The following is a 12,269-nucleotide window of genomic DNA, read 5'->3' as shown; positions in this document are numbered from 1 at the left end:
AATGATTGCAATACCCCCACCTATTTTGGAGTCCCTATCTCTCCTAACTATAGCATAGTTAGGAGGTAAGGCGGCCGCAACATCAGGGCCAGAACTCTCATGCAGCCATGTCTCCGAAAGGAACATGGTGTCTGATTGGTCATTGACCAAAAGACCAAAAATGTCCGCTTTATGCTTTGGGAGAGATCGGCAGTTAGTGCTAAGGAAAGAGAATTTCTTGCTATTTGGGTCGACATGGTTGCGGGGGGAGTTTTTTGTTTGTTGCCCTTTGGAGTAGATATATGGTCCTGGGTTATGTCAAAAGAGAAGCCGCAACTTGAGCATTTTCTCCCCACGTCCTCAATATGTACCAATGTACAGTTGGGGACCGGTGGATTACGGTAAGCCATTAGTGGCTAGTGGAGTAATGTACTCTAAATGCCCTGTTTGGGCCAGTGGTCATGGCCCCTGGTCCCGGTCGGGCGCGAACAGGTGCAGACAGGATTGCCTTTGGGGCGCCGGCGGCGCGTTCGCTGCGCGAGAAGGAATGCATGCGATTTAAGTAGGCAGCAAGCTCTGGGACGGTGACCGTCCTGCTCCGCCTCAGCTAGCCCCCACCAACCAGAGAACAACATTTCTAAAAAGCCGGCACCCTCCACATCAAACGGGGAAACCCCGAAGTGGACCGAGGTGTGGGCGTGAGCACAATGTTAAAATGCAAGTGTGAGTAAAAGCAGCAAAGCAGGTATTTAAAGCAGTTAATCAAGGTATTTAAAAACAGTTAATCATGTAAAACAGAGGGCTAAAATGAACGCTGGGCTGTGGGGAGTATAGCCGAGACTTATTCAATTTCACCAACTATCTCATGGCTGTGCGCGTTTATTGGCAGTGTCACATGTCATGTGACGCCAGTGTTCCATCCTGGGCTGGACAAGGAAGTAACTGATGCGTGTGTTCCTGTTGTGGTGCAGGCGCCACCCGGACCGCAATTGGCAATGTGTCACCCTGTGACCCAAGTCCCACAACCTGAGAAACATGGACGTAAGGGGGAGTCACTGGCCCTACATTCATCCATACTTCCACACTTGAAAGATCAAAGACATGACAAATCTGTGTAAAAATGAATGTTTAATGCACATTCAGTGGAGTGTTGTAGCTGGAGCAGTACAGGGCCATGCAAACCCTACTTTATATTGTTGGCTCGTGGAGGGCCAGCCAGAGTCCTTTAGGGAATGACAAGTTCATCGGAAGAGTTCAGTCCGCAGTCTGAGGCCCTTGTCATTGGTAAACAAACAGAATATGGTAGTCCATGTCGGGGTCCAAGGTGAGTGTCGAGGAGTGTATCTAGGGACAGTGGACGGTGGTGATGCTGAGGGCAGAACCAAGCAGAAAAAGGCCATATGGCGGGGATGAATGCTACTGTTTTCTTCTGACCAAGAAGTCAGACTCATCAGCATTTTCATCCTCTGCTGTTTCATGTGCCTCACGTGTGGGCGGTGGTGTTCTGTCTCCAGCACTCTGTGGCAGTGATACCTCAGGGGCTAGAGGTGGAATGTCTGCCGCACTGAGTGGCACTGACACTTCAGGGGGCGGAGATGTGGATGCAGTGGTAGCAGCAGTATTCATCAGCGCCAGGCCTTGTGGCAGCAATGCCATGAGGAGGGTCTTCATGTCATTGAGGTACCCAGCTACCACTCGCTGGTGTGCAGCCTTGGTAGCCGCTCTTTCCGCCTGTGTCCGCACCATGGTTTCCATTAACCTCCGCATGTGTCCCAACTCCCGGGTGACATCGCTGGAGCCACTCCTACTAGACAGTTGCTCTTGTCTCGGAGTCAGGACTCCGGCGATGTCAGCCATGGTTCGTTGGAGGGCATGCAGCGGACTGTGGGTGTTTGTTGGGGACTGTGAGTTGTCCCTGAGGGGACTTAGACACTCACGTATGGCATCTAGTTTGGCTGCCATGCGGTTGAAGCCTACCCGCACTTGTTCAGCCAGCTGCTCCTGGCCCATCAACACACGGCGTTGGAAGGCCATGTAGTCTTCATGGGGGTCCTGGGAGGCAGCCGTGGTGGTGGGTGCTGCCTGCTGTGTGGTCTGTGCAGGGAGTTGGGTCTTCTCGATGCAGCTGGGCTGCCCTGCTCCTGGAGGTGGGGTGCGGAGCCTGTCCACAAACTGCTGGAGGGGGGCGGGATCGAACGTGTGGTGATCCTCTTCGTCATCAGAGAAGAGAGGTTTGGATTGCTCTGCAGGAGGCGTTGGTTTTCTCTCTGCAATGTGAAAGGGAGATCCGTTTTAACATTGTGTTCACATGTATGTTGCCGCATTGTACATGTTTACATTCAGACTGTATTGTAAATCTTTATTGCTTGATTACTCAAAATCATTGCAATCACAACAACTTCACATCTCAATCTTAACAACTAGATTAATCATTAAAAATGAATTACAAGCAAAACATCTTCCCAGCACATAAAATAAGAAACTGTCCTATATATACAATTTTAAAACTTGTCAATAAAATAAAATCCAATCACATAACATCAATAATTACAGAATAATATTGCACAATTTATATTTTAAAGGTGACGGGGTGCACAGCACACTATTTCCTTATATATATAAATTCCTTTATTCGGTTTCACACATTGGCAAACCATAAAGTAACATTTTGAAAATACAGGGCCATATGTATCAAAGGGTTTTACCCATTCTGTGTCTATGGGAAAAAGTGTTCATACATATGGCCCACAGTTTCTTATCTTAGAGAATAAAAAATAAACGTATTACATACTAAAATTCGGGCGAAGTCAAGCTAATACATATAAAATGATGGAGGGTGTTATTTCATTGCGTTATCTAAAGCCACATCCAGGATACATTTTTACAGATTTTTCCTATGCCTCATGACACATTTTAAGAAGTTCAGGACATGATAACAAGCGGATTCAGTTTCTAGCAATTGGAGACGAAGCATTGCAGGGCGACATTGTCTCAGTCCCCACTGCCTTAACAATGGTAGTAGCCAAATTTTGCAATGTGAGAGGTGGAATTTACAAAACAGTATTGTGTGTAGATTAGTTTGTTTTGATTTTGCAACGCAGGGACAAACGGGGAGAGTTAGGTCCCACCTATTTCCATCGTAGAAAGCTACTAGCCTGAAGAAGAGGTCTAGCCTGAATCTTGTCAGCAACATCCTCTCATAGGTACTGATCTGTAGCGTTAGACAGGGCTGGATGAAGTCTGTGGCCTGGACCATATTGGCGTGGAGAACAGAGGGTTTCGAGTACTCAGAGGTCAGCCTTAATGACTCTAGATGACTTAGTGCCAGTTGTTTCAGTGCTCTCTTTGGTACGTCAATGATGCTTTCGGGTTGGAGATAGTACTTCTCCTTACCTAGATCTTTAAGGAAGTTTCTAATATATCGAAGACATGATATGTTATTAGTTCGATCAAGAGTCACTGACTAGGGCTCTCACACACCCAGCAAGCTAGGTGTCATGCTTCATCCTATGAGCCTGCTCCTCGTTGGGCCGGCGCTGCAATGCCCAACGGGCACCCTAAAGGGGCTCTTTATCGGAGATCTTTTGTTCCTCACCGTAAGGGTGCAGTGGGGGTGAGGGGCCTAGTTAGATGTAGATGAGTGTGCTGTGATTTAAAAATAGGTCAGGGATTCCACTGGTGAAATCTTTATTCTGTGGAGTACCCTACCTAAAGTAAAAAACTATGGGAGGGCTAATGTGTTCTGTTAACTATGCAACAGAGTACATACTCTACTCCCAGATGGTCGACATGTTTCTCGCCATGTGATTGTCAAAAAAGATCAGTGGTGATTCTTCAGGACCATGCTTGAAACAAATGTGGAAAAAACCTATCTACATAAAAAGTGGTAAGTGTATTGTGTCACTATCAATCAGCTAGGGGAATTCTCCTCGAGACGGGAGACCACCTGTAATGGAAATAAACAAGAAAAAGAAAAAGGGGAAACGGTATAGCAGAACTGAGTACATGTATTATTGCTCGTGAAATGCTATGCATCTAATGTACATGGGAAAGCAGAAAATATCATTTGAGGAATTAAAAAGCATAATGTGCGAAGAGAGCCAACATGGCGGACGCAGCCTGAGAGAGCTCCGTCCCGCCATTAATTAATCCGTTCAATTCTACTGGTTCCCCTCACCCTGCGGTACCTTTGAGGAGCGGGGCCGGCTGGACGCTAGCGGCAGGTCCCAGGTGTGTCTTTGGCTTCCGGGACCCACCGGAGACCGTGAATTCTGTCTCGGAGTGGAGCGGCCTGCCTTGGACAGCGGAGCCGGGGCTCTTGAGTTTGGTGAGCCAGGCGGCGGTTGGGGCCCAGGACGAGAGACGTGAGGCGAGTGGTGCTGCCTCAGACTCGAGACACACGGCGCCCCAGCAGTGAGGACTGGCCCTCCCATTTCACCAGTCAGTTGGACATTGCCGCAGCGCTCATTAGCGAGCCCAGCCCTGTGAGGAGAGGAGGAGGTGCGGCCTGCTCCGTGCTGCGCAGCCAGGGACTCGATTTTGGTGTGTACTACCGGCCTGCGCGGCGCTTGGCCCCGGACATAGCTGGCCCAACGGGGCGAAGGTGAGGAGGGGTGCGGGACCCCCGGGGCCTGGGGCAAGTGTCTCGGTGGCCTGATCGGGTCGCGGTGGTGGGGACCCGCGGTACCTTGAGGCGCCCATCCCCGGACGCTCGTTCCCCCGTCTCGGCCTGTACGCCCTCCGTATCCCGAGGCCCACAATAGCGGGGAGAAGGCAGTGAGGCAGCTGGGAGGTCTTGATCCTTTTCCACCGGTACCCCGATCCTGAAGGGGGTGACATTGGTGTCAGTGGGCCTCCTGGCGAGGTGGTGGCGCAGTGGCCGCGGCGGCGGCGGGATCGTAGGACCCCCATCAAGACTTGCGCAAATGAGGGAGGTGGCCTCGCAGTTCGGCGGTCTATTCGGGCCGCGGTGCCGGTCCTGGTGGAGCCCCGGCACGGCCAGCTATAGGGGGGAGGCCCCTCATTTCAGGCTCATGGACGACGGCTTGGTAGTGCTGCAGCGGGAGGCAAGGGGGTCTTAGTAGCCGCTCCCAGTGATCCTTTAGCCTGGCCCCGGCTAGTGGCCTGATAGAAGTGGACGGGGGCCTTGTGAGAAGGCGGGTACCCGGCCCAGACGGGAACAGAGTCAGAGGTAGCGACAGAAGACTTGTGGCAGAGCTCCTCAGGGGGTGCCTCTCGAGCGACGTGTGGATATGACTCAGGGTGGAGGTGGGGGGGCGGCCCCCAAACAAGGCCCTATTGACAAATTTACTGGCCCCAGTGGTAGCGCAGGGGCGACTGGTGCCCGTCAGGAGTCGGGTCCAGACAACGCAGCACTGATGGCGGCTATAACACAATCTCATGATGCCCTGGATGCAAAGATTGGGGCGGTGGGGTCCGATGTGACATTGTTACGTCAAGATCTGAGGAATGCTGAGTCCCGTATTACAGAGGCAGAAACGCGCATATCCGGGGTTGAAGATGACGTTGCCACATTGAAACGCAAGGTGGCTAGCATGGAATCCATCCCGAAGGGTCTAGCGCTTCGTGTGGAGGATGCAGAAGGGCGCGCTAGGCGAAACAACCTGCGTTTGGTAGGCCTGCCAGAAGGATGTGAGAAGGGGGATATGGAGGGCTTCCTTTCACGGTGGCTAGAGGGCTGGCTTCCCCCGAACTCTCTCTCCCGCTGCTTTGTAATCAAACGGGCACACAGGGCTTTGATGCAGAAACCGCCGGAGGGAGCGCGGCCGCGGCCAGTGATTGCCAAGCTCTTGAATTACCATGATCAGGACATTATCCTTAAACTGGCAAGGGAAAAGGAATCGTTCCACTATGAGAACCATTGCATCATGATCTTCCCTGACTATACACGCCTGGTGCAGCAGCAGCGGCAATCCTTCATGGCGGCGAAGGCCCGCCTACGAGAGCTGAAGCTTCCCTACGCCCTGCTGTTCCCGGCCCGCCTGCGGGTTGTGTACCAGTCTCGTACCCATTTCTTTGATACCCCAGAGGAATTGCTCTGGTGGACCGATGAGACAGTCCCAATCAGGGTTCACACGCCACCGGGGTTGGACGCTGGTTCTGTTCGGGAGGGGCAGCAGCCGCGGGCCTCCCAGGGGACCCTTCGCGGAAGCAACTGGCGGTCTAGGTCCCGGCAGCGCTCAGTCTCAGGGAATGCTTCGGAGGGTCAGAAAGAAGCGAGCCACAGTCATGTCGATGGAACTTGATTTTGAATTTATGCTGTTTTGGGAGTACAGATTTTGATGACTTTGTTCACTTTGTTATGTGATAACCTTTACTTGGTTACCTTCTTATGTGTTCCTTAACTTTGAAGTGGCGGGTCTAGTGGGTGGTTCACCTTGAGCAAGCCCGCTTGGAGTATAGTATGTAGGGGCTCTGTGCTGCGGGGTGGGGGGAGGTGAGCTTGGGCGGGGGGTATTTTTGGGGAGAGGGTTTCTTGCAGGGACCCGAAGGGCATTTGGGAGTTTATGGGGATCCATCGGGGTTGGGGGTCGCTGGCCTCCCGTTTGGGGTTGGGCGCCCGCTATTCCGTGACAGGTACTTCACTGTTATCGAGGTATGGGGGAGGGGGAGGGGCGGGATGGGGGTTGTTGAAGTTTGGTTGTAAGGGAGGGTGGGTGGGGAAGGGGACACAGGGTCACATGGCAGCTAGAATGGTGCATGGGTGTGTGCGGGCTGGGCCCAGAGGCGGGACGTTTTCCTTTGATGTTCCCTAATGCCAGATTCCGGGGAAAGGGCTAGTAGGACCAGGGGCTCCCTTCGGATCATGAGCTGGAATGTGAGGGGTTGCCTGGACAAGATTAAAAGAGGGGCACTACTACGACAGGCGAAGAGGGCCGGGGTGGATGTCCTATTGCTCCAAGAAACGCATCTCATGGGTAGGAAGGCGCTCTGTTTGCAGAGGTATGGGTATCACCAGGTGTTCCATGTGGGCTTCATGAAAGATTTCTAGGGGGGTTGCTATTCTAATACATCACAGGGTTCCCTACGTCCATTCCACTCATCATGTAGATACGTATGGTCGCTATGTCATTGTTAGGGGCATGCTAGGTGAGGAGCCAATAGTTTTTGGTAGTATATATTCCCCACCCCCATTTCAGTGGTCCTTCATTGAGAAGCTGTTTGGTGTATGGGCTACCTTGTCGGACAGTCTACTGATCATAGGTGGGGATTGGAATGATGTCATGGATATTCAGATGGATCGTTGTCGTCCCAGGGGGGAGGGTAGGGAAGGGGGCCCGGCTACTAAACTTCAGGGTTTGACACGGGGTCTCAATGGGGTGGACACATGGAGACATTTGCATAGCAGCACAAGAGGGTACACATATATCTCGGCAGTCCACAACTCCTTCTCTAGGTTGGATTACTTGTTTGTCCCAGGTAGGTGACTCACAGGATAGAGGCGGCAGATATTCTTCCCCGCGGTTTGTCCGATCACTCCCCTGTAACGGTAGATATTGGTCTGACTAAGGAACGGAGGCCATTCCGGTGGCGTCTATCTGTGTGGCACCTCCAACAGCCGGAATATCAGAAACGCATAGGGGAAGCTGTAGCCCATTTTCTTACAGACAATGTGGGATCGGTAGCAGAGATCAGTACAGTGTGGGAATCCATGAAACCGACGCTCAGGGGGGTGGATATAGCGTGGAGCGTGGCAGCAAAGAAGAAACGCAGGGAAAGCCTGGTGCGGGCAGAGGCCAACATAGTGGCTTTGGAACTGTTGGCGAGCACAGAAGGGGGGCACATGCGGCGGGACAGCTCCTACTTGCACAGCAGTCCTATGCTTCCCTTTTAATGGATGAGGCGAAGCAGATTTGGTTAGCCACCCGAAGCCGGATCTACCAATGGGGAGACAAGTCGGGGACTATGCTTCATCGTCTCTGTCAGGGCGCATTTCAATCCCAGATGTTGCCTCCGATCACGGATCAGGAGGGCCTACGGGTCACTGACCCGGCTGCACTAGCAGAGGGGTTCGCCACGTACTACGCTGACCTGTATGCCCCAAACAAATGTTTACCAGCTGAGGGGGTAGACAAATTTCCGGCCGATATGCCACCGCGTGCTGTTACAGATGAGGTGAGGGACCGCTTGGATCTCCCCTTGACCGAGGAGTTAGGCACGGCCCTTGGTGAACTCAATACTGGCAAGGCACCCGAGCCCAATGGGTTTCCGAGCGAATTCTTTAAGAAGCACCATATACAATTGGGTAAACTCTATCGGGAAGTTGTGGAGGACGCGAGAGAGTGGGGTAGCCTTCCTCCCGACTGGCGACATGCGGAGGTTGTTGTCTTTCATAAACCTGGTCGTCCACCTGAGCATCATGCCTCTTATCGCCCTATTTCCCTCCTGAACGTAGAGGTGAAGATCCTAGCTAAGGCACTGGCCAACCGACTCCTCCCTCACATCACATAGCTGGTTCACCCGGATCAGGCTGGGTTTATGCCCCAGAGAGCGACCAGACATAACATACGGCGGGCACATGTGGTGGTAGCAGCGGTTCGGGACACGGGGGTACATGCGGTGCTCCTATTGGCAGATATGGACAGGGCATTTGACTCCCTAAGTTGGGTCTATCTTTTTGCTCTTTTGCCCCGCCTGAATCTAGGCCCCCGTTTTTTGTCATATATACGGCTTCTATACACGGGACTGACAGCATCAGTTCGGCTTGCGGGGGTTGCTTCTCATACGTTCAGCATTGGGAGGGGCACCAGGCAGGGCTGCCCTCTCTCGCCCTATCTATTCGCCCTGGCCATGGAGCCATTGGCAATGTGGGTCCGTATGGACGCACAACTACGGGGGTTCGAATGGACTCCGGCCCTCTCCGACAGGATCGCGTTATATGCAGACGATGTCCTCTTCTTTTTAACGGATATAATCGCTCCAGGCCACGGATTCTTGAGATCATGCAAGTATTTGGTGAAACCTCAGGGTTGTACTTGAACCCTGGCAAATCCGTACTATGGGAACTGGGTGGTAGCCCGCAGGCCGGGGCCTGTGCTTCTGAGCTCCGGGTGGCAGTTGGGGGCATAAAGTATCTAGGAGTATTCGTCACAGAGGTGCCATCGATCGCGTGGGAGTGAAACGTTGTGCCGGTGTGGGACCGCACCAAGGATGATATTAAAACATGGTCTCGCATGCCGCTTACCATTTATGGCAGGTCCGCGATATTTAAAATGGTGGCCCTCCCCAGATTATTGAACCAGTTGCAAAATCACCCGTATCCAATCTCTATCTCGTGGTTCTGGCAGGTTAATGCGGCACTGGGTCAGTCCCTATGGGCCCCAGGGGCCGTACGGGTTGAGGTGCATACCTGCTTCCTATCCACGTACTGTGGGGGGCTGGCGACTTCGGATATACTCTCCTACTATCAGGCATCACATCTCCTGGTTCTTAATGACTGGTGGTATGGGGATCGGAGTGATCCGATGTACGCACTGGAATGTTTTTTAATGGGAGATCACTCGCTCCATACTCTCCTATATGCGGCACGGTTGCAGCGGCCCCTGCCGCCTAGCACGCAATTGATATTCCAAATCTGGAGACAGGCCCTGAGGCGGATGGGGTGGTGGGGTATCCTGACGGGTGAGACCCCCCTCTGGCGCAAAGCTAGGTTCCCGGGCTTGGCGGCGCTCGAAGGCTTTGGGGGTTGGGATAGCATAGGATTTCTAAGTTAGGAGATGTGTTGACGGGGGTGATGCTGAAGTCTTTTCAGGAGTTGATTCAAGAATTCTGTATGCCCCGTACCCAGTTTTTCCAATATCTTCAATTCCGTCATCCGCTCTCACCCTACCTAGTAGGTTTGGAATCGCTTCCTGAGTTTAGCCCCCTGGAAGCCAAAGTTTTTATGGGAGACTTGGGGCCTAAGAAGATTTCCAGTATATATCGATCCCTGGTCACGCATTGTTCCCCCTCACTGCAGAAGTTGCGGGACTCCTGGGAGGCGGATGTAGGGACTCTAGAAGAAGAGAACTAGCGAGAGGCGTTGGCCGGGCCACGGAATGCGGCCATCTCCATGCGCCTCCGGTTGATACAATTCAAATACCTCCATAGGGTATACTTCACTAGATATCGGCTGTGGCGGGCAGGATTGATAGGTTCCCCGGATTACTTGAGATGTGTGAGAGAGCCTGGGACATTTATGCATACAGTATGGAGCTGTCCTGTGTTGGCTAGATTTTGGAAAGGGATCTGGGATTGTCTGTCCGAAGTGCTGGGGTGGGACCTCCCCCGTACTCCACAGCTAGGCCCCCTTCATGTGATGGAAGGGGTGGGAGGGAACATCTACAAACGACACCTATTGTTGTTGGGCCTCACTCTGGCTAAGCGGGATGTGGCCAGAGCCTGGAAGGATACTCGAGCTCCAGCGATTGTAGCATGGAAAAGGGGGCTTGACTTCTGTATGGGTCTGGAGGGACCGGTGTTTGAAGCCCGGGGTTGCCCACGGAAACACTTCAAAATTTGGAAGAGGTGGGCTGATTATAGAGGCCTGGAGCTTGAGCCCCCGGATGATCAGGATCCCCTGGTAAATGTGGATTGAGATATTGCTGATGTGTCCACGCTTTGGGTTTGGTTGCACCGCACGAACGAGCATATGAAGAAAGCTGACCATGCGACGGAGGGGGGTTGGGTTAGGGAGGAGAGGGAGGGGTGGGGTTTCTTTCTATGTTTCCTCCTGTTATTATTGCTTGACCTCTTGCTTTGAAAATGGATTGTGATATCTGTATGGCAGTTTTATGAGTCCTGCAGTGATCTCTGGAGTGCAGGGACCTGCATTATATGTGTAATCCTTAATAAAATATGTTTTAAAAAAAAAAAAGCATAATGTGCCATGGAGGCTACCCATTGAATAATAACCACCTGGTGCGCACAGTGCTTGAACATGAAAAACAGGGAAAGTAGTTAAACATACCAATGGTGACAGTAGGTTAAACCAGTAGGACGCTGGTGAGGATAAGACTCACCTAAAGCACTGTAAGGTGTGGCCTCATCTGGTGCAGCGTTTCATATAGACACTCAATAGTAGCGTCGCTAGAGTAAGGTCATGTAAAGAGGTTAAAAAATACAACAGGCAGACAAGCGAGTATTACGTCTGCTTAGCTTGCAAAGGGCTCGTGTTGTAATGGAGGAGATTCTGTTTCTCACGACCGGGAGCAGAAGAGGTCAAGTGAAAACTTAAACAACAGACGTAAGGGATTGTGTGCCAGGCAAAGCCGGTCTAGAGGTGACTTGCTCGTGGACCGTATCCAGAGTAAGCAAGGACCGGGAGACTCCATGGGGGTCAACAGGGTAGTGTTCAGGTTGCTGGTAATACCCAACTGGCGTACCCCCGCTCCCCTAACGGACTCACGGGCGGTCGCGATTCGGGGGCAGCAGTGAGCGCAGCCGTCAAGGCGGGTGGCCGCACACCGTTGCTCCCACCATGTGTGGCCTAGATTAAACGACCCAAAGGTACAGGGTCTGAGCAAAAACTGTTGACCCCCCTGGAGTCTCCCAGTCCTTGCTTACTCTGGCTACGGTCAACAAGTGAGTCACCGCTAGACCGGCTTTGCCTGGCACACAACTCCTTACGTCTGTTGTTTAAGTTTTCACTTGACCTCTTCGGCTCTATGTCGTGAGAAACAGAATCTCCTCCATTACAACACGAGCCCTTTGCAAGCTAAGCAGACGTAATACTTGCTTGTCTGCCCGTTGTATTTTTTAACCTCTTTACTTGATCTTCCCCTTACTCTAGCAACACTACTAGCACCAGATGAGGCCACACCTTACAGTGCTTTAGGTGAGTCTTATCCTCACCAGCGTCCTACTGGTTTAACTGCTTTCCCTGTTTTTCATGTTCAAGCACTGTGCGTACTAGGTGGTTATTAATCAATGGGTAGCCTCCATGGCACATTATGCTTTTTAATTCCTCAAGTGATATTTTCTACTTTCCCATGTACATTAGATGCATAGCATTTCATGAGCAATAATACATGTACTCAGTTCTGCTATACCGTTTCCCCTTTTTCTTTTTCTAGTTTATTTCCATTACAGGTGGTCTTCCGTCACTAAGAGAATTCCCCTAGCTGATTGATAGTGGCACAATACACTTACCACATTTTATGTAGATAGGTTTTTTCACAATTTGTTTCAAGCACGGTCCTGAAGAATCGCCACTGATCTTTTTTGACAATCACATGGCGAGAAACAGGTCGACCATCTGTGAGTAGAGTATGTACTCTGTCGCTTAGTTA

The 12,269-nt window shown here is 51.8% G+C and overlaps 1 protein-coding gene across 1 annotated transcript in view; it reads right to left on the bottom strand.

The window, feature by feature from the left end:
- Positions 1–1,090: 1,090 nt before the first annotated feature.
- The window catches only part of LOC147706348 (uncharacterized), a 52,123-nt gene continuing 40,944 nt past the window's right edge, over positions 1,091–12,269 (bottom strand). Inside the window, exon 2 of the mRNA XM_086932839.1 lies at positions 1,091–2,246. Within this exon, the coding sequence (XP_086788965.1) occupies positions 1,396–2,246 (851 nt within the window). The 3' untranslated portion in view covers positions 1,091–1,395. The remainder of the gene's footprint in view (positions 2,247–12,269) is intronic.

Source organism: Lissotriton vulgaris, chromosome 7, assembly GCF_964263255.1.
Source record: "Lissotriton vulgaris chromosome 7, aLisVul1.2, whole genome shotgun sequence".
Classification (NCBI taxonomy): domain Eukaryota; kingdom Metazoa; phylum Chordata; class Amphibia; order Caudata; family Salamandridae; genus Lissotriton; species Lissotriton vulgaris.
The sequence above is the reverse complement of the archived record's forward strand: the minus strand, read 5'-3'. Positions and strand labels throughout refer to the sequence as shown.